General features: G+C 41.2%; 1 protein-coding gene across 1 annotated transcript in view; it reads right to left on the minus strand.

The window, feature by feature from the left end:
• abhd17c (abhydrolase domain containing 17C, depalmitoylase) overlaps positions 1–22632 on the minus strand; it is a 54107-nt gene that overhangs the window by 27898 nt on the left and 3577 nt on the right. The window contains exon 2 of the mRNA XM_034226982.1: positions 1079–1258. Coding sequence (XP_034082873.1) covers positions 1079–1258 — 180 coding nt within the window. The remainder of the gene's footprint in view (positions 1–1078; positions 1259–22632) is intronic.

A 22632-nucleotide genomic window follows, 5' to 3' on the forward strand; every position in this document is an offset into this window, starting at 1 on the left:
AATTGGTGTAGATGTGGAAACTGCCAGACCACGCATACAAGCCGAGAAAACAAGTGCTGCCACAACTATGGGAAAGTGAAGGAAGATGTGGGAGAAGAAGTCTGCATCACCGACTGTAGGACGTTCGACATTTTCCGTTATGAGTGGAGGAGCGATGAATGAGCTGCAGATAAACTACAATGCTAACAGTGAATTAGCCCCGAGCGAAAAATGCTAACCTATCACTCCTAGCGCCCTTATTACTTATCCTAGCTCCACATCCAACACATTGTTTATGATCGTAAAGACACAGAATCTAACGGTGCCCACCTCTATAAGCAATAAAACTGCAATTCCGTTATCTGCGTTATCTGCTGTGCTCCGTGCGCTTTGAAATCTAATCAAAAGTTGTTTACCTCAATTCTTTGGCGTTTCTGCATCGCCCGGCTCTTTCGTTCTTTCAGTGGTTTCTTGTGCTGAAATATGGAGGGGACGGCTCCGGGTTTCAGCCTCCGACGTGCTATTAATGCTTCTCCACCCACAGACTTCATGATAGCAGGATCAACGTCATATGCATCACACGCGAAGTGGTCAGAACACAACTTGCTCCATTTTGTCGGTTGCCATCCAACACGATTCACTAAAAAAAAATCAATTTTTTGCGGATGATTTGGTCTTTGGGAAATGCATGTAAAACTCTCCCAGATCCCGCACCGTTCGTACAACAAAAAGCACAACAATAACCCATGTTAATTCAGTTTTCTTTTCGAAAAACATGTGACCGAGACTGCCGAGTCGGGATATTTGGTCCAGAGACTGTTTGGCCACTATTACGTCACGTGCGCGGAGGCTGCTGGGAATTACATGTCAGAAATTCAGACGGCTTTGGGTCGAGTTTTGGATCAATAAAAAGCTTTTTTTTGGGTGTATTATCTCGATTTAAATAAAATAAAAAATACAGGCAGTCTTAAAAACAACATTTCTATAAAAATGTAGCATATTTGGAAGCTTTGCATTTGATCTTTAAGGTACGTTTGTTAACTGCTAATGTTGCCGCTGCTACCGTGTGTATGTATACTGGCGTGTGTGTGAGACTCACCTGGGGAAGGCATCAAAGCAGTACGTCTTGCGTGTGTCAGGGAAGGCCACCCGGAGCCCTGACATGAGTGGTGAGTGGAGGATAACAGCAGCACATTCATAGCGGGCAGCCAGGTCGATGGTGGGCACCGTCCCAATACTCTGACCATACAAGATGATGTTCTCCGGAGCTACATCATACCTGAACACAGCACACGGACAAGCCAGAACAATTAGTTCATTGATTTAATATAGAAAAAGAAAAAACATTTAAAACGAATAAAGACAAGAACAAAACATGCATTTAAACCGGGAATACTCAGTATATGTTTAAAGAGATGCTTATTTTCAGGTTTATAACTTATATTTCCAGTTTTAATTAAACATGTTTATATGCTTCAATTTAACTTTTTTTCATATTGTTGTCTGATTAACCTGTATTCACCCTCTCTCTTTAAGACACCTTTAAGGAAAAATCCATGTCTGCTCTGATTGGTGAGTGTTTCCGGGTCCTTCGTATCTGTATTCGGACGACTGTAACAACGCTGTAGTGGCACTTTCAACCTATATTTTGTACAGTTCAGACATGACAGCCTTATGGACGTCCTGACAGTGAAATGTGCAAAGGCAGTTTAAAAAAAGAAAAAAGGTGTGCGCTAGTGCTGTAGCGACGCGTCAAAATATCGTCGACGACATATTTCCGTGTCGATGCGTCGCTCCACACACGTGGGTCACCCAAAGCAACAAGCAGTTCGCAATCGCACTTCAAACACAATGGAGACTGATACGGCTACCACCTCCTCCTCACAGGATTGCGCACGAAGCCCCCAAACGAAAACATCTCGCCCTAGGTCTTCAAAAGCATGGGAATATTTTAAAGTTAGTCCAAAACGCAAAGATATTTATATCTCACTGAGACTGCTGCATAGCCTAGCAGAAGCAGCAGCTAGCTGTGGTGGCTACCATTAGCAGCTAGCATTTGCTCTCCGATTTTTACATAAAAATGGAATTATGGATTATAAATTCAATAATTGTTTTATACATAGACGTTAAAAACTTATGGATTAACCGATTCATTCGCGTTTTTTCTCATTTTAATGCCATTGAACACGTCTTTTGATCAGATTGACAGCTACGGTGGTGAGACGATCTCCCTAGAAGCTCTGTGAAGGTACGTGTTGTGATGTCTGTGTTTGCTTCCCCTGTCGCGAGTCCGGATCACTCAGTGATGATACTATATACCTACATAATCTGTGCAGTCTCAGCTTTAATTGGATATATTGTATGTGCAGCTACGATAAGTAATAAGGGTACTTTTATCTTGAGTTCTGTGCCAATGTTCGTTAGCATTTTTCGCTCAGGGGTCATTTAGATGCTTCTTATGAGACTTGTGTTTTGTTTTGGTAAATTTGTATCGTCAATTAGCTGAGATTATTTCCGTTAATCTGGTATAACACATTAATAGGTTCTTAAATATTAAGATCCCCTGAGACACAGTATCGTGAAAAAATTTTTTTTTACATTACGTTTTTTATGAATTGAACAACAGAAAAAGAATCGTTAGATTAGTCGACTAATCGATCAAATAATCGCCCGATTAATCGTTTTCAAAATAATCGTTTCCCCCCAGCACTAGTGTGCGCTCTCCACAGAGAAAGCGTCTTTAGATTTTCACAGTATTTATATAGCACCTAGACCTTTCTGAAAATCACAGACATGGCATCTTTAAGCCTTTTGAGTGTTTGTGCATACATGCGTGTGAGGTGTGTTGGGATGGGGTCAGGTGCAAATGCAAATTTGAAATTTGAAAGTTTGAATCTATGGCAACCCCCATGGCCCCCAAATATCTGTAGCCTAAGAGTGTGTGTCCAAAAGTGTGTTTCTGGCAGGGGAGCACTTTATCATAAATGATCTTGCTGCACATGGGTTATGTTTCTATGAAACAATATATTGACAACATATCGCCGCTCTAACCACCGCTGTATTCCCACATTGCTTATCATTTAGGCAGCCCTAGATCCACCAGCATTCCTACAAAACTGTGTAAATCTGTGTAGTGCAGTGTTCAGCAGCAACTTGATAACCAAACATCTAAAGATGAATGACTACATCTAAATTCTTTAGAGCACACTTGGAAAAAACTGTGGTCCGGTAGGGTCAGGTATAGAATGTGTGTTGCAGAATACAGAACCATTTGATATATGACCTGGACATGGTTTCTCCCGACTTCTCCTCTTAAGGACAGCAGGGTGAAAATCAGCGCTGACAGAAAACAGGCCTGTCAGGCAGAGAGAGGGAGAACCTGGGACGGGATGTTCCTTGCCAGAACTCCCAATCTAGGGAGGAAGATTTGAGCAAACCTCCCATCCTGACAGGGCTGGGAGTGCAGAGGCCTAGCAGAACATCAGCAGCCCTCTGCCACAGCACAGACACACACATCTGCACACACTCAGAAAAATTGGACCCTAGCTTAACGGACAACCATGTCAAAAGCTTGTACAACAAATGCCTGGTTGAATGGCTGGATGTGTCCTATGAAGCGATGCCATCAAAAGAGCTGATCAGATAACAGCTAGGGTGTGACTAATCTGTTGGCCTAGACCAGGCATCCTCAAAGTCCGGACTCCGGTCCGGATCCGGACCGAACCACAACTGTCTCTGGACTCTGAGCAAATTATACTTTTCATATGTATTATCTGTGTTATCTGCGAGACATCGTCACAACGCAAGTCAAGTCAAAACGAGTCAAAATGATCCGCTATGTCCATAGACTGCAAACAGCGCTCTGCATGTCCTGTTCCACTGTCTGTGTGTGTCTGTCAACGCATTGGTCCAATCACATTCAGCATCCCGTCAGCGTTTTTTCCCCCCAAACAATCTGCGAATCAGAGGCACAGTAGGGCGGGTCTTTGCAGAATGCGGGTGGGAAAAATGTGTGTCTCGTCCATAGACTGTATATATAAAGGTCTCGTCTCTTTCCACCTGTCTGAGTCAGAGCGAGAGTTTAAAAAAAAAAAATTCAGAGCGAGAGTTAACAGCTCATCTAGTTCCATCTGTACTGTAGCTAGTAGCCTAGTTTCACCTACCGGGGTGGACACCCTAAAAATAGGCCTTGCCACTCCAGCTGCCACCCCAGTTGGCAGCTTTGTTTTGAAAGAAAAGTTGTGGCTCATCGGACATTTATGAGAGAAAGTCTCTAATGTCCGAGTGCAAGTGAATGCAGCACAAGATGCACGTCATGTAACCCCTCCCCCGGTCCTGGCGCGAGCGTGGACATATGATTGGCGGCGATTTCATTTGAACGGGACGGTGCAAAACGAGAAGCATTCGGACCCAAGCACTGAAGGAATGAGGTATTTGAGGTCTACACTGACAGAGAAGAGACTGTCAAGTTTGACTGTACTCAGCATTGAATCAAAACGCACTAAAGCTTTGGATCTTACTAATTTTGTGAGGCGTTTTGCTGAACAAAATGGTAATCACCGCATTCAGCTGTAATAGACACATTTATGCTCTGCTCACGGATGAGCATACAAAACTATTAAGATGATGACTTTACGTGTGTAAATATATTTTTTTCTTTGAGGGGGTCTGCCCCCAAAAAACAGTTTTAAGTCCTGAGAAAGTCAAATAAGACGGTGTGTAAAACTACACTGCCCAGCCAAACAAAAGTAACCACTTTGATTGAACTAGGCCAGTAGGTAAGGACTTTCCACTGGATAATAACTGCAGTATAAAATAATGCATGACTGAAGTGATGGAGACCTTGTTTGAAGGCAAACAAAAAGAGGAAATAACAGGTCAAGCAAATCCCCCTCTCAGATTCCACAGCAACCAGAAGAACATAAATACTGGCTGGTGATTTGATTCATCAGCTTTGTGATGGAATAAAAAATGCAGTGCATTTCCTTAGCTGTGGGTGAGTCCACTGACACCACTGACAATGCTCAGTTGCTGGTGTTTGTGAGTTTTTATGATGTGGCAAAGGGGGAGTTTGTTGAAGATGTGTTGGGCCTGACGAACCTCAGTGGACACACAAGGGGGAATACATTTATAAAGCAATAATGGGAATGCTGAATGAAAGAGGGTGCAGCTGCCTTTATTCATAACTGCAGCTCTTACACTGCGACTCTGAGGGGTCAAGCACAGACACAATAACAATGAAAACTGCTGCATACAGATTATTTTTGTTTTTGCAACCTCGTGTTAAGAATCTTGTTGCAATTGTTTAAAAGTTTGAATGACCGTAATAAACGGACCTTTGTCTTATTGAAACATTTATTTTGGACCTTTAAGATTTGTATTTGAGTACCCCTGGCCTAGACAAATCCTGCCTCTGATAAGCAGCAACTAAACTGAGCAGTCATCCTGATAGAAGATTATGACCCCACACATGGATGGACAAAGTAGCTGGCTGCCAGCTGAGTCACAAAACATGGACTTTGATGCAGCACACTGTTAGGGACAGAGAGTCCCTACAAACGATTTATGATTATAGCCATAACAGGGCTATGCTACTGTAAAAAAAGGCTCATGCATACATACATGACAAGGAAATAATGTTTGTTTTTAAATCACATTTCCAAGTTTGACCGTGAGTTCTTCCCTTCAAGCTGGCAGTGAAAATAAATAATATGCAGATAAATCCGTACAAAGAACATGTATTGGAACGACTGGACACCACTGATCATCGGTAAGAACGATTACTAACAGCAGAACTAAATGAATAACAAATATGCACTCTATCTTTAGGAGAAGTGAAAACGAAGAAAAGGGCAAAGCATTTTGCTAAAGCATGCTCTAGTTTCTTAAAGGGGACTTATTATGCTATATTTGAAAAATATATTGTAGGGCCATATCTATACAAAACATGCCTGTGCAGTTTTTTGCTTAAAATACCAAACGGATCACCCATTGTAGCCATGCCTCATACTGCTCATACCCCTCTATTGCAGCCCTGTTCCAAAAAAGCTGATTCTGTGACCGTAGCTTTAAATGGAACAGATGCTGCTAGCCACGCCCATTTTCAGCGTCATACAGCTCTCCCCTGCTAAGAGAGTTTTCTACCGGGAGAAACTCAGCTAAACGCTGCTGTGAATAAATGCCATATTATGTTCCAAACCACTTCAAGCTTTATTTCTGAAACAGTATGGAGCTCAAACCTTTCTCTCTCGTAGGGTTTACCACATTACGTTACACATATTCTCTCCAGTACAGCGTTATCTCTGAGGGTTAGCATGCTTGCTAATGTAAACACACAGCATATTACCCCCAAAACACGCGCATTGTTTCTGATACCGCACATAGCTTGACATGTTCTTTCTTAACCAGTTTAGCCCTAAGCCTGTTTTAGGGCTCGAAAATGACATTCCCAGAACAAATTACCATATCTTCCCTTCTAAAAGGGTTAAATTAATAATCTTTGTTCTCAAAGTAATGATAAACCTGTGAGTTGGATGTAGAAAAGTCAGAATCAATATAGATGTTTTTTATTTTAAAGAAAATTCAGATTGAACATAATAAAAAACTGTAAATTATAGTGTCCGTCCAAAAATTATTTTTTACTTATAGTGAAAACTACCCTTGGATGATGGTAAGGTAGACTAAAAGCTTTAGGAATCCAAAGTACAACATATAATAAGTACCCTGTATCAAGATTGATGCAAAACAAGTGACATTTGACCTTTTTGGAGAGGTTTAGCAAAAAAAACTCCACCTCTGAGGTGATTTGGGTGGAAATGGGGGTTTTACTGTTTCTCTGGAACCCATTGGTCGATTTTGGTGGTTGACATCTCTTTCTGACCGTTAGAGCCAATAGAATCGAAGGGGAATCTCCCCACTCACACACATAGTAAAACAAAAAGTTGGGGCTTCGCGGACGCAGTTTTGCATGAATCAAGCTATAGAGCTATAAGCTCTAGCTCTGACATCTGGAAACGGAAAAGCAGGTTTATTGCTCATGGATTATCAGAAATAATGTCAAAGGGACACAGACACATTGGATTAACCTATGGATTAACTTCAGCAGCGTTTTTATGGTTTTAATGCCATTGAAGACCACTTTTGACCAGACTACGACACAGGTGAGCCATGTTGGCGTTTTTAGCTACCTAGCACAACATGTTTTGATGTCTGTTCTTGTTATTATCTCCGCGAGTTCGTATCATTGAGTGATAATGAGGGTACCCTTCGATTCTGTGTCACCTCACGATGTGAAACGATGGGTTGGATGTGCACCAAAGATAAATAATAAGGTTTTGTGAGTGAATTTCGGTGCAGTCATCTGTTAGCATTTTTCGCTCGTTGCTAATTCAGAGGCTCAGCGTTAGCATTGTGGGGTTTTTATTGAAAAATAAAATAAAATGATCAGTTAGATGAGTTTCTTCTCGTTACATGGATATAAAACATACATAGTTTATTAAATGAACATGCCCTCAGACACTGTTTCCTGCTAGATGTTGCGGCAGTACCCCGGAACCGTGGTCTCTCGGGCTTAACAGGTTAAGTGTTTACTACTAGGACAGTGCCATTATATATTATATACAGTTGCAAGAAAAAGTATGTGAACCCTTTGGATTCTCCACACATAGCGTTGTGTGTTCCTTCCAAACAACTCAACTTTGGTTTCATCTGTTCACAGAATATGTTGCCAGTAGTGCTGTGGAACATCCAGGTGCTCTTTTGCAAACTTCAAACGTGCAGCAATGTTTTTTCTGGACAGCAGTGGCTTCCTCCGTGGTGTCCTCCCATGAACTCCATTCTTGTTCAGTGTTTTACGTAGATTCGTCAACAGAGATGTTAGCATGTGCCAGAGATTTCTTTAAGTCTCTAGCTGACACTCTAGGATTCTTCTTCACCTCATTGAGCATTCTGCGCTGTGCTCTTGCAGTCATCTTTACAGGACGGCCACTCCTAGGGCGAGTAGCAACAGTGCTGAACTTTCTCCATTTATAGACACTTTGTCTTACCGTGGACTGATGAACATCAAGGCTTTCAGAGATACTTTTGTAACCCTTTCCAGCTTTATGCAAGTCAACCATTCTTAATGGTAGGTCTTCTGAGAGCTCTTTTGTGCGAGGCATGGTTCACATCTGGCAATGCTTCTTAAGAATAGCACATTCAAAACTGGTGTGTATTTTTTATAGGGCAGGGCAGCTTTAACCAACACCTCCAATCTCGTCTCATTGATTGGACTCCAGGTTGGCTGACTCCTGACTCCAATTAGCTCTTGAAGAAGTCTTTAGCCTAGGGGTTCACATACTTTTTCCACCCTGCTCTGTGAATGTTTACATGGTGTGTTCAATAAAAACATGAAAACATATCATTGTTTGTGTGGTATTAGTTTAAGCAGACTGTGTTTGTCTATTGTTGTGACTTAGATGAAGATCAGAACACATTTGATGACCAACTTATGCAGAAATCCAGGTAATTCCAAAGGGTTCACATACTTTTTCTTGCAACTGTATATATAACAACTTTACTCTAAGTGCCTCCTGTAGACATCCTGCTGAATTCACAGACACACAGCTGCGAGAGGTGATTCAGCTAGATGACTGTATACGGAGACGATAGGTTGGGACGTGTTGAACAGGAGTGGGAGAGCAGATAGTGCTCGCAGTATGAATACTACAAGCATTGTGTAGCACACTAAACTCAAAGGGGATTCAAGGCAGCTCTCCTTTAGCCAAGTGTGCCAATAATCAGGGGTGCACATAAGCGGCAAAAATCTGAATTGCGTAACGTCACTTGTGTCACTACGCGCCTTTGCGTACCTCAAAACATCTAAACAAAACACATATTTGGTCTACACGTGTTCCTTGTCAACAGTCAATGGAGTAAACTACGAGACATGTAACAAAAAACAAAGACATTAAGCAGCTACGTTGCCGTTTCGCTCCCTGCTAAAACTCTTCGGACTTTCTGTGACTGACTGAACTGGAGCTGGCCGAGCCGCGCAGGACATAACCGACGGACCTGTGAAGCTTACAGGAGGCAGAGGCTTAGATCACTGGACAACAGAGTTGGTCGCCGTGTGCACACACAGGGTTAACGTCGGTATGAACAACAGAATTGTGCCAAAACTCCGCCAACTGGCCACAGAGGGAGACTCCCCTGAGCACATTATGTGCCCTGCACAGACACTACGCAAAATCAGCTGATCACAACGTGCACGCTCTGCGGTCAAGCTGCTGCAGTTTGATTTACAACAAAGTGCAGTAAAACACACAGTTGCAAACTTCCTCAGGGTGTTATGGAAGAGTTTGAAATCAGACAGAGGTGGAAGAAGTACTCAGATATTGTAGGCTACTTGAGTAAAAGTAGAAGTACCAGAGTTACTCAGTTACAATAAAAGTCCTGCATTCAAAATGTTACTCAAGTAAAATTTGAAAAGTATTCTCATCAAAATATAGTGAAAGTAGCGACAGTAAAAGTAGTGATTGTGCAGATTGGTCCATTTCAGAATAATATATATGATATGTTTTATAATGATTGATCATTAAAGTGTTCTCAAAGCTGGTAAAGGTGCAGCTAATTTTACAAATTAGATCAAAGTCAAGTAAAGTACAAATATCTCAAAATGTTACTTAAGTAGAGTACTTGAAGAAGTGTACTTAGTAACTTCCCACATCTGAAATCAGATATGACTTCAAGTCATGTGATCATTTCTTAGTATTTGATCCTTCAACTTGGCCTCAGGAAATGCAAGGACTTCACAGTTTTGGAAATAAGTTTTGGAGAAAGCAAATCGGAGGCTTAAAAAGAGACAGGGAGGTGCATCTTCATCTTCATCATCTAGCATGCAAGAAGTGTAATAGAGGACAGTGAAGGAGGACCACGCTACGTGTGGGGTGAGTACCAAACGCTGTCTCCTGGTGCTCATCTGAGTAACTCACTAAAAAAGTTATGCACCCCTGCCAATAATACGAAAAGCATGTTATAATTTATTTTTAAAACTCTCTTGATTCCTCTTACCAGTTTGTCATGCATTTCTGCATTAAAACACCACATGTGCATATGGTTTGTATTCCCCAAAATACAAGTTAAACATGGTATTTTAAAGATGTGATTAATCATGATTAACCACAGATTAATATTGTGATTAACAAAATTAAATGTATTTTTTTTAACAATTGACAGCACTAATATAAACGGCAGCTGAGTGGAAGTGCAGGGCTGGAGAAAAAAGGAGTTCACAGAAGAGGCAGAAAGACTGGACTGTAGAAGACTAACGGACTAGAGCAGGGGTGCCCAACCAGTCGGGAGATTCTCAGTCGATCGCGAGATGTGTCTAAAAATAGAACAACAATATTCAGTTTTATCGTTAATGTCCTATAACATAATCTTCCTGTGCCAGAATAATGCACGTGAACGCATCAAAGCTTTCTGATTGGCCGGCGTGACCCCATGTGTCGGGGCGTGGCTGGTGGGCAGTGGGCACTAGTTGGCTGACGTTGTCCGTGTCAACAGGAGTGACAGTACGCACACTCACTCACAAGACCGCAATTATGGCAGAAGCAAAAAAGCCCAAAATATATAATTCTCACTCCGAGTGGGAGGATGATTATTTGTGTAACTATTCCAATTCAAAGTCCATCTGTCTCATCTTCAATGCGAGCGTGGCTTTATCGAAGAAGGGTAATTTAGGAGCGGCATTTCAAAACAGTGCACAAACGCTACGAGAGGGAATTCCCTCCTAATTCTGCCCTACGCTCCAAAAGGGGAGGGGCCTGAAAGGACAGCTAAATGCACAGCAGTCCATTTTCACCAGGCCCAACAACAAGAGCAAGGCTGCTACCAGAGCATCTTATCGTGTCAGTCACGTTCTTGAGAAACACATGAAGTCTTTCAAAGACGGCGAAGTTGTGAAAGAAGCATTCCTGGAGGCTGCCGACGCGCTTTTGGGGGACAGTAAAAATAACAGAAGCATTTCAACAGGTTTTTGATATAATAAAAACTCAAGTTAGATACCGTTATTAATCAGCTGTAAGTTTTAGTTTGTTTGAACTTATTAATTATAATTATTGTACAAAATGGTATAATAATGCAAACATTAAGATCTGTTCTGTTTAAATTGATTATAGTCTATTATCAATTCAGGTTAAGAAACTAGTGTTGCTTGCATCCTATTTTAAAAGCATTTATTTTTATACTCGACTAAAATGCAACAAAAAAAGGGTTTGATTCTATTAATGTTGTCTTTTTTATTGCACGTTGGCAGCAGATTCCTGTGTAGCTTCAGATCTGAGTTGTCTTATTATTAAGCCTCATTTATACTTTTGTAGCAACACTATTTTTATATCATGGCAAAGAAAGAGTTCAGAGTCTTTTCTTTTGTTCCTGTGTCATATGTGGCAGCACTGTTCAATGTTTCTTGAAAACATTACCCACTGTAGTATGTGACGTGTGAATAAACTCCAACTCCGTATGAACACCACTGTTGTGTAACTTCAGTTAAATACTTGTATGTGTGTAGATTAGAAAGAGGTAAGATAAAGGATCTGCAGTATTTTATGAAGTAATAATCGTCCAAAGGTCAGTTTTATACAAGTAGAAGTGTGTATTTACCTGGTAGTAGGCTGTCAGTAACTACGCCTCTCTATTTGGACTGGTAGATCTCGGCAGACTGGCAACTTTAAAAGTAGCTCTCGGTTCAAAAAAGGTTGGGCACCCCTGATGTAGAGTAACAAAATGTTCTCAGATTAAACTTGTATAGCTCTTTCAACACCTGCTCCTCTAACAGTCAAACAGACAATAGAGGGGTTTACAAGCTACAGTCTCTATACCTACTAAGAGATATAGTGGAGTTCATTGATGATCTGGGGGTGCTTCAGCAAGACTGGAATAGAGCAGATTTTCTTTAAAACATCAGATGAGCAGAAGCCCTGGTGAGCAGCTTGTCAATGCAATATAACTGGTTTTGCACCTTAGGTGAGCCTGAGCCGTTGTTGAAGCTGGCTTTGTGCCTCATTTTTATCAGCAAGTGGTAAAGACACAGAGACCCTAATAGGATCTTGTAGCATGTATTCACCAACAAATACTGTATAGAGACACTGCACTGTGCTTTCAAAGGTTTAAACTCTGAATAACACTGATTGGTCGGAAAGAAATGTCATGTTTGCGTCATTTGAGAAATGATTTCAATCATGTTTCAAAAAACAGAAACATCTTTCAATGCTCTGTGCACAGATGTATTGATATTAATAGAAAAAAGCCTCAAGTGTAGTTGAACAGGAGAAGGGCTCAATTGTGAAACGTATTATCAGTGGTTGGCCAGTATCGTGCTGCTTCAATTCAGCCTTGTGGGGCATTGTATAAAAAGGCTTTAGAAATGAAGTGACATTAGCATTACAACTCACTTTGGATTAAAGTGAGTGAATAGTTCTAGGTGGTGGCTATGCCCAGACTAATGCCTGAGGCATCCAGAGGCCACATTGTGAAGGATGAAACAGCATCCGTATTCTGAGACGTGAAGCCAGGTGCAAATTGATTTAAAACAACCCTGCCTAAAAATAAAATCAGTAACGGCACATTATCACCAACATCAATAATCGCAAAAAGAAAAAGGGAAGAGTTAGTAAACTAAACGCTGACACGCCAAAGATGCTCTGTTGAATGCTTTCAAAAGATAGAATGATTTGAAATCTTTGGATTCTATTTAATTGGATTCATGGAAAACAGCATGTAAGCTGTGAACAAGGTAAAAAATCTGTCTACGTCAGGGTCTGCCGGCATACCAGCCTCATACCTAATTGCATGGGAATCTTGGTTTAGGTCATTTGGGAATGATCACATCATCAATGCAGCGTGACACTCCCTGTTTGGCCAACACTAGCCGACACAGAGCCATGGCCACACGGACAGAATCAATGCTTTATTTTTATCTCCTAATAAAAGCAGAGGAAGCTTAGTCTGGGCTGCTTTTCAATCAAAACACAAAGCCCACATTCACAGTGATGTAAAGAGGCATGTGTAACACTGATAAAAAAAAGTCATGAGAATTGACAAGCTATCTTTTCAACCTAAATGGTGATAGGGAAAAAGATAACCCCACTTTCTTCTTTGAAGACAATCTCTCTTGTAATGCCGTGGCAACCCAAATCACTTTGTTTAACGGTGATGCTCTGTAACTGTGGTCATTTAGAAACGATTGGAGGTTACAGGGAACAGTCTGGCATTACAACACAAACAAGGGATTATTTAAAGCCTGATGGGGAAGATGTCATTTCATAACAACAAATACAATACAATCAATGGGCAATTATCAAAATGTCAAGCGAACTGAGCAACAGATCTTTACCTCCAAAGTAGGGGTGCAACAACTAATCGACTTAATCGATTACTAGAGATGTCCCGATCCGATCACGTGATCGGGGATCGGAGCCGATCACATGATTTTTAAAAGGTCGGAACCGGGAGAAAAAGATCGGGGATCGGGAATCCTTAAAAAAATTATTTTATGTAATGTTACAAAACAAAAATGACCATGTTCACGTCTTAAAGTCATCCTGAGGACTTAGTTTTGGTTTAAAATTACACAACATCATGTATGTGTTGCTTCTGTTGGGCTTGTTTTCAGACCTGGTTGCTTATTTCTCTCAAAGCTGGCAACAGAGTGGGCGCAGTGTCTAATAGTAGCAGTAAGCTAACGAGAGGCTACGTTCAGCTGGTGACTCGGGAGTGGGGACAGAGCAAATGTCAGGAGTTTGGAAGTATTATGAAATTGAAAGCGAAGGCAGTGTAACAGCCAGATGCAATGTTTGCAAGAAGGAGGTTCCGCGTGGTGGAAAGAACAGAGCTACGTTCAACACGACCAATCTAATACGATTGTTAGTTTTTTCATTTTTTCCCCGTTTTTTTCTCAAATTGAATTTATTGAAATCTCCAATATCAACGTAAGAGCTTGTGCCTCTTCGGGGGGTGCCAACACTTAACCATAAACGTTATCGTTTACTTTCTCCGTCTTTATATGTAGATATGACTTTTCTCCGTTAATCTCCGTCACGTTGTTTCCAAAGCAACAACAACTTCCTGTCAACAGCGCTACCTCTCCTTCAAAATAAAAGCATGTCCACAAATAGGAAGCCAAGACATATACAACTGCAACGAAAGTAACCAACACAATGCAATATCCTTTTCACTTTCAAAGAACAGAAATTGGGTTACATTAACAAATAACTATAAAACAACAATACTGTAGAATAACAAAATGAATGCCGTGAATACACCGAAACACACGTGTTGAAGTGGTTCGCTGCTGATTACTATTGAATTGTGTTACTCCAGTAAGATGGAAATATAATACTTTGTTTATTCATGTTATGTTAAGCTGCTGTTGTTCATTGCATTATTACTAGACTAGTTAGTCTTAAGGATAGAATTCTGCACTAAGCCACATTTTCATTTGATTATTTGTGACTGAATGTGAACTTGTGAAGCTAGTCAAGCTACCTCTTTCCAGTAGAGTTATTTTTGTTTTGTTACTCCACTATCTGCACTCAATTTGTTTGCATGGTTATTTTGTGGTGGACCACTGATAAGCTTTATTTTGTTTTGATCCAATGCTGCACAACTGAACTGATCCAATGCTGCTGTGAACAAAAGAAGCTATATCCATGTTGGATAGAATGGATAGTTGGGTACTGTCATTTAAATAAAAAAAATAACCTTAAGGGACAAATTGAATGCTTTTTTCCTTTTTTTTCTCTTAATGCATTGCATAAAGATCGGATCGGGAAAAATCCGTATCGGCAGATTGTCAAAATCAAATGATCGGAAGCAAAAAAAGGTGATCGGGACATCCCTATCGATGACCAAATGAGTTGCCAACTAATTCAGTCGTCGATTCGTTGGTGACGTCATCACGTGTGTTTTACGCGCCGTTAAGCTCCAACGTTATCGGTCTTTTTATCGGTACTGGAGACATTTCAAAAATATATGTCATGTATTATTGCTACAAAAACATTATATCGCAGTCTTAGTGTCGCCAACTCGTTTCTAATATGCAAAAAGACAAACAAATGCGTCTATGATGTATTTTCGAGATCTCTCTCGCAGTTTACACACACGCAGCTGCTACATGCAGCAACACACTGCGGAGATCGCGGAGAGAACGCGCCCAGAGGTGTATGGGCTCAGAACAGTCTCATAATACACACATGCACACAGAAGGATTCACACTTGTATTTCCGGATCTATACTTGTGTTTTTCAATGCACACACAAATGTATTCCGTTTCATATACATGTAAATAAAATCCAAATACAGAAAAAAGTTTTACATGTGTATTTTTGATCCTCACTTATTAGTTTCCCGTTTAAAACCTCTGCACCTGCAAACACAAACAGCTTTCTGTGCACGGATCGCTGTGCATTCATATGTGGGTTTTTTGAGACTCCCCTGACGGTCAGCCGATTCGTACTTGTAATTTTTTCTATCTATAGCCAATCAGATGTCTCCTTCATTCTAAGCCAATCACAGGAGCGCGCCCCCACGAGGGTAAGATTACTGGGGAGGCGTGTGGTGCAGTGGGTTGAGCGTTGGTGTTCGGATTGAGTTGGTGTCACAGGTTCAAACCTCACTGCAGTCAGCATGTCGTTGTGTCCCTGAGACTCTTCACCCCAAAGTGCTCCTGTGGGGATTGCCCACAGTATTGAGTATGTAAGTCGCTTTGGATAAAAGCGTCTAACAAGTGACATGTCATGTAATGTAATATACGCATTTTGCGCAGTCCGGTCAGCTCGCTAAACAGAGGCCGGAGCATCAGGTGATTATGCAGAGCTGCGTGTCTCCATCAGACTCAGCAGCTGATCTGATCTCTCTCTCGCGTCCGGTTACACTTAACTCGCGTTTATGTCCATATCGATCAGATCCAGCTCTCCTGATCGGCCTTTATAGAGAGCACCGATCAAACTATTAAGAGTGAATATCGGCCGATAATGACCGGCGGGGCTCCCCCCCGTTAACAGGTCACTGTCTAGCACTGGCTTCGTAGTGCACTGATCGATTAGGCTAAGCTAACCTGTAGCTGCTCCCTCCACACTCACAACAACTTCATACAGACATAAATAAAGCAGCTGTATTCGCCATACATGAAACACACATTTAAAACGGTTTTGCCTGCCGTTTTTGTGTACACAAGCATTCATCAATGGTTCGGAAAGTGGCGCTGTACCTTAATAATATAAAGGCTTGTATTTGTGTGCATTTCCTGTTCGGAAAGTGGCACTGTACTGAGAGTGGAGGGTGTCCTGAGATTAGCGCCTGCAGGCAGGCTCCATGGACCTGTCAGCTCCGGACTGCGCAAAATGCGTACATGAAGCGCTACGTCATGAACGCAAGAAATCTACCCTCGTGGGGGCGCGCTCATGTGATTGGCTTAGAATTGAGGAGACATCTGATTGGCTATAGATAGAAACAATTACAAGTACGAATCGGCTGACCGTCAGGGGAGTCTCAAAAAAACCACACACGAATTCACAGCGATCCGTGCACAGAAAGCGGTTTGTGTTTGCAGGTGCAGGGGTTTTAAACGGAAAACAAATATGTGAGGATCAAAAATACTCATGTAAAACTTTTTTCTGTATTTGGATTTTATTTACATGTATATGAAACGGAACACATTTGTGTGTGCATTGAAAAACACAAGTGCGGATCATGAAATACAAGTGTGTGAATCCTTCTGTGTGCATGTGTGTATTATGAGACTGTTCTGAGCCCATAGAGGTGTGGTTAAACTTTACCCGTCTCGATGCTCGTTGCCAAAAGCACAATAAGAGTTTAGCATGTAAGGGCGGTAACACGAGCAATTTGTCTAAACATTTATCAAAAGTGCTCCACATCCAGACGGAGGAATGCACCGGGTTCGACCGTCTTTCTAGCAGCTCTGCAGCCCCATCCACGAGTAACGTTTCCACGTCAGGTGTTATGTATGCTAGCAGCAACTAGGGCTGCAACAAACGACTAATTTCATAATCGATGAATCTATCGATTAATGAAACGACTAATCGACTATTCGGACTATTACTGTACGCCTTGCACAATTTCTCAAACGCTCTTATTTAGCCGTCAACTTTTAGATGTAGCTTGAGGTTGTTTTAGGCATGTGGAAACTAACAATGAAGACAATAAAGATGAATACTTGATTCAAAAATACATATATTATTAAATTAACTAAACAAATTGTTTACAAAACTAACTTTGCTTTTTATTTAAATAAAATAAATAATATTTCACATCAAAAGAAACAACAATGTTTTAACAAATGGTATTAAATAATCTGATGACAGAACTGTGAACAGAATAGCTGAAACTTTAACAAAATAAAGAGTAACTCAGTTTCCTCTAATCATTAACCCATGTTTGTATCATGTAGTTAACTCTGTGTGTTGCTGCTAGCATACATAACACCTGACGTGGAAACGTTACTCGTGGATGGGGCTACAGAGCTGCTAGAAAGACAGTCGAACCCGGTGCATCCCTCCGTCTGGATGTGGAGCACTTTTGATAAATGTTTAGACACATTGCTCGTGTTACCGCCCTCACATGCTAAACACTCTTGGCAACGAGCATTGTCCGCCTCAAGACGGGTAACATTTAACCACACCTTGGAGCGCTTCTCTCCGCCATCTCCTCCGTGTGCTGCTACATGTAGCAGCTGCGTGTGTGTAAACTGCCCCGCCCCCTCGCACACAGACGGGGGAGAGAGATCTCGAAAATACATCATAGACGCATTTGTTTGTCTTTTTGCATGTTAGAAATTAGTTGGCGACTAAGACTGCGATATAATGTTTTTGTAGCAATAATACATAGGCTATGACATATATTTTTTAAATGTCTCCAGTACCGATAAAAAGACCGATAACGTTGGAGCTTAACGGCGTGTAAAACACACGTGATGACGTCACCAACGAATCGACGACTGAATTAGTTGCCAACTCATTTGGTCATCGATTTTAATCGATAAAGTCGATTAGTTGTTGCACCCCTAGCAGCAACACATAGAGTTAACTCCATTATACAAACATGGGTTAATGATTAGAGGAAACTGAGTTACTCTTTATTTTGTTAAAGTTTCAGCTATTCTGTTTACAGTTCTGTCATCACATTATTTAATACGATTTGTTAAAACATTGTTGTTTCTTTTGATGTGAAATATTATTTATTTTATTTCAATAAAAAGCAATGTTAATTTTGTAAACAATTTGTTTAGTTAATTTAATAATATATGTATTTTTGAATCAAGTATTCATCTTGATTGTCTTCATTGTTAGTTTCCACATGCCTAGAACAACCTCAACCTACATCTAAAAGTTGATGGCTAAATAAGAGCGTTTGAGAAATTGTGCAAGGCGTACAGTAATAGTTTGAATAGTCGATTAATCGTTTCATTAATCGATAGATTCATCGATTATCAAATGAGTCGTTTGTTGCAGCCCTACTCCAAAATCTTTCTCGATGCTGTATTTCAGCAGAGGCTGAGCAATGAGACAACCGCTATGAAAATAAATAGCTGTTTAAGGGCACAGTCCTAATGATTTTCCGCAATGTGTAATTATGAACAAATTGAATAAACATAAACCCCCTTCTTAGGTGCTTAGCTCCCCAAAGGACAGCCTAATGATTAACAGTGTTCTACGCTTGGGCAGGTTGCTCTCCAGAGAACCTTTTAGTATCGGATCAGCTCAGCTTTGGTGGCACTGTCTGGTACCAGGTACTATCCACAACTGTTTCTAATGGGAAAGTAACATAGTGCAAGCCGAATACAACCATACTCTGCAGAGACAAAACTTCTCATAGGAGAAGTGCTCAAGGCTTTAATGGGACAAAATTGATTTTGGTGAAAACAGCTCATATGTTATGGCTTTTCCTCTGATGACCTCCGGATGCTGCTATTACTTTGTGATTTATGGAGTTTCCTGATGGACAGAAAGCTTTTATTTGTTGCTAGAGCAATGCCAAACCGCTAACTGCTGCTAACAGGATGTGAGGTCAGCCAGTTCGCTTTTAGCTCAGTTAGCTGTGCTGCCAGGCCCTGGAGCTCCAGTCACAGGGGGAATGTTGGAGTTTGGAGCTTTGGAATGATGGGAGGAGAAGTGGGAGCAGTGCTGATGTCAATCCAGAATCCTACATTATGTTGCTTTGAATTAATGAATCTGTTGCACTTAAAGAGCCAAATCAAGAGGCTGGATCTATGAAAAACTTTAAATTCTTATTGTTAAACAAATTGATTGTATATTGTGGTGATTACACAGCAAAAAAGTCCCACCACAAAGCATGACTCACCATGTCAAATTTCACACTCATATACCCCATCAGTCAAGTTTAGGATACTCTTTATTTATTCAATTATGATCCCTCAGATTAGTTTCTTTACAGGAAATGTTTTATAAAAAAAAGGTAGAAAAAACAGACCTCCAAATCTGAGGCCATGGTTCTCAGCAGGAAACTGATGGACTGTCCACTCCAAGTAGGGAATGAGTCCTTACTAGGGGTGTTGGAAATAATCGTTTCTACGATGCATTGCGATGCGGACGTGGACGATTCGGTCTCGATGCAGTGACGGAAGATAATCGGTTATAGCGTAGTAACGTTGCTTCATTATAACGTTTTTTTTTTTCTGTCACTTTAATATCAAATCGGTCGGTGGCGCAGAGATCAGGGAACAGACGTGACAGCGGCACAGCAACACCAAACACGGAGCAGTCTGCTTTATCCACCAACACAAGAACACCAGTCCAGAACCAACAGCAGAAGGACCCGCTCTGAATCACTCCGTGTCGCTGCGGCACAGGGATTTATGTTTTTCAAAAATAATCGCGTTACAATCATGTCAGGTTTTTGGTGGATTTAATTAAGTCTTGGATTGCAAAGTATGAATGTCCTCTAGCAATTTTCAGACGATATATACGTGTGTAAAGTTTGTGAAGGCAGGAGGAAAAAAGCTTCCGCGATCACCGTCTCCTCCGTTCCTCCAAACCCCGCCCCCTCCCTGAAAATAATGAGTGACAGGCTGATAGTGACCCGATAGAAACTTTATTATTCACTTAATCACTGAGATATGATGAAGCTAACTTAATCTCATACATTCATGGGATTTATGCAACAGTAAAACAGAGAATGTAAGTGTGCACCCACATGCACTATTTTTGTTTGTATATGCTGTTGTAAATACTCCTGTTGTCTGCTGTGTTCAGACTCAAGTCCTGTGTGTGATGCCACATTCAGGACATTCAGTGTCCTTTTTTTAACAGAAGACCGTTGCTAGAAGCTGCAGCTAGACTGCAGAAGTATTTTGTTTTGTTTTTGAGGATGGAACAACTTCACACACAGATATAGGGAGGCTAGACCTATACAATTCATTTATTTTGGTTTATAAATGAATGTCAAGACATTTATGTTATAGATTTCTGAAGCACTTTCTAAATAATAAAAAGAGAGTTCATATGTATTTACTGCATGTATGCATTGATGAAAAATAAGCCATGTGCAGTAATATAAAAAATTGAGGATGCAACGCATTGGTATGAATCGTGATGCATCGGGATATCGAATTGAATCGAAGACAGGATAATCGTAATCGAATCGTGAGACCAGTGAAGATGCACAGCCCTAGTCCTTACCCCAAGTGAATCGAGTCTTGTTCTCGAGTGAGGGAACAATGGAGCGTGAGATGGGCCGGAGAATCGGAGCAGCGGGAGCGGTACTGCAGTCGCTTTACCGCACCGCTGTGACGAAAAGGGAGCTGAGCCAGAAGGCAAAGCTCTCTGTCTACCGGGCCATTTTCGTTCCTACCCTCACCTATGGTCATGAAGGATGGGTCATGACCGAAAGAACGAGATCGCGGATACAAGCCCCCGAGATGTTTTTTTTTTGTTCTCTTGCGTTTAACTTAAAGTGGACCAATCATGCTATATTTGAAACATATATTGTAGGGCCATACAAAGTATATAAATATATTAGGGCTGTCAGTCGATTAAAATATTTAATCGCACATTTTTTATCTGTTCTAAATGTACCTTAGAGGAATATTTTTCAAGTTTGTAATACTCTTATCAACATATGAGTGGACAAATATGCTTTATGCAAATGTTTATTATAATTTGAACAATGACAAATATTCTCATGAATATTAAACACAACAACCTCTGAACATTACAAATATTCGCCTCAATTCAACCTGGAACCTCTCATACAATACAAAATGTGTGTGCGTGCGTGTGTGTGTGTGTGCGATGATGGCTCGTTGGAGCTATGTGCAACTCAAGGCGTATGCCCGAACGGGAGCTGCCTGGACGCTGCAATCATGTTGCACTATCCGTGCTGAGTGTGCTGACTTCTCGTACAATGTCCCACTGTCTGGCTGCCTGCATAAAGTCAAGTGCTCGGCGCAGTTGTCGGCGAAATGTCGCTCCTCTGTTTTCATTTAAACAGCTCCTTATATCCGTTAGCGCAGCTAGCTAGCACCAGATGCTAACAACAACAATGCACGTACGGTCTCTCTCTCGCTCGCTCGGGCCACACATACACACACCCTCCCGGTCCTCCCGATAGCCAGTCGGTGCCTGCCGGTGAGCGTTGTAGTGTGGTCTGCCACAAGCGGGCGGCAGGAGCGGGGCTGTCAGCATCAGCTTGTAGATGGTATTTTAAACTCGATGCGCTCTGAAACTACGGGGCGGCCGAGGACAAAAGATAAACATGCGTTAATCGCGTTAAAATAATTAGTGGCGTTAATTTTTTTTTGCGTGCCTTCTGGCTCAGCTCTCCTTTCGTCACAACGGTGAGGTAAAGCGACTGCAGTACCGCTCCCGCTGCTCCGATTCTCCGGCCCATCTCATGCTCCATTGTTCCCTCACTCGAGAACAAGACCCTGAGATACTTGAACTCCTTCACTTGGGGTAAGGACTCATTCCCTACTTGGAGTGGACAGTCCATCGGTTTCCTGCTGAGAACCATGGCCTCAGATTTGGAGGTCTGTTTTTTCTACCTTTTTTTTAATTAAATTTGTTCCTGTAAAGAAACTAATCTGAGGGATCATAATTTAATAAATAAAGAGTATCCTAAACTTGACAGCCCTAAAATATATATATTTTTTCAAAATACAAAACATGCATTTTAGCCATGCCTCATTTCGCTTTATTTGCTCTTTCCAGCGCTGTTTTTGCAGGGGGCTGATTCTGTGAGCTGCAACTGACCACGCCCCCCTGCAGCAGAGGGGAGTTGGCAGTTCCTTTGGCATTAGGGCAGGGATATCTAGATACTTCCCAAGGTTTGACATCATGAATTGTGCTACTTTTAAAGCAAGCAACAATCTGTAATCAAAAAGCTCCTCAAAAACACTATCGAAGCAGTTCCTGCCGTTGCTACGTTAGTTCAAACAGTAACAACGGACTATTTTTCTTAGCGGATGCATGTCAATTTAAATCAATACATACAACTATTTTTTAAATCAATAAAATCATTTTCTAAATCCATAAAAGCATTTCAATTCATATTGGGAGTCATGTCGTTACTTTGTTGAGAATGTGACCATGTAATAAGCGGGATAATTGGTCATTATGGGGAAAAGAACACCGACAG

This window comes from Gymnodraco acuticeps, unplaced genomic scaffold (assembly GCF_902827175.1).
Source record: "Gymnodraco acuticeps unplaced genomic scaffold, fGymAcu1.1, whole genome shotgun sequence".
NCBI lineage: Eukaryota > Metazoa > Chordata > Actinopteri > Perciformes > Bathydraconidae > Gymnodraco > Gymnodraco acuticeps.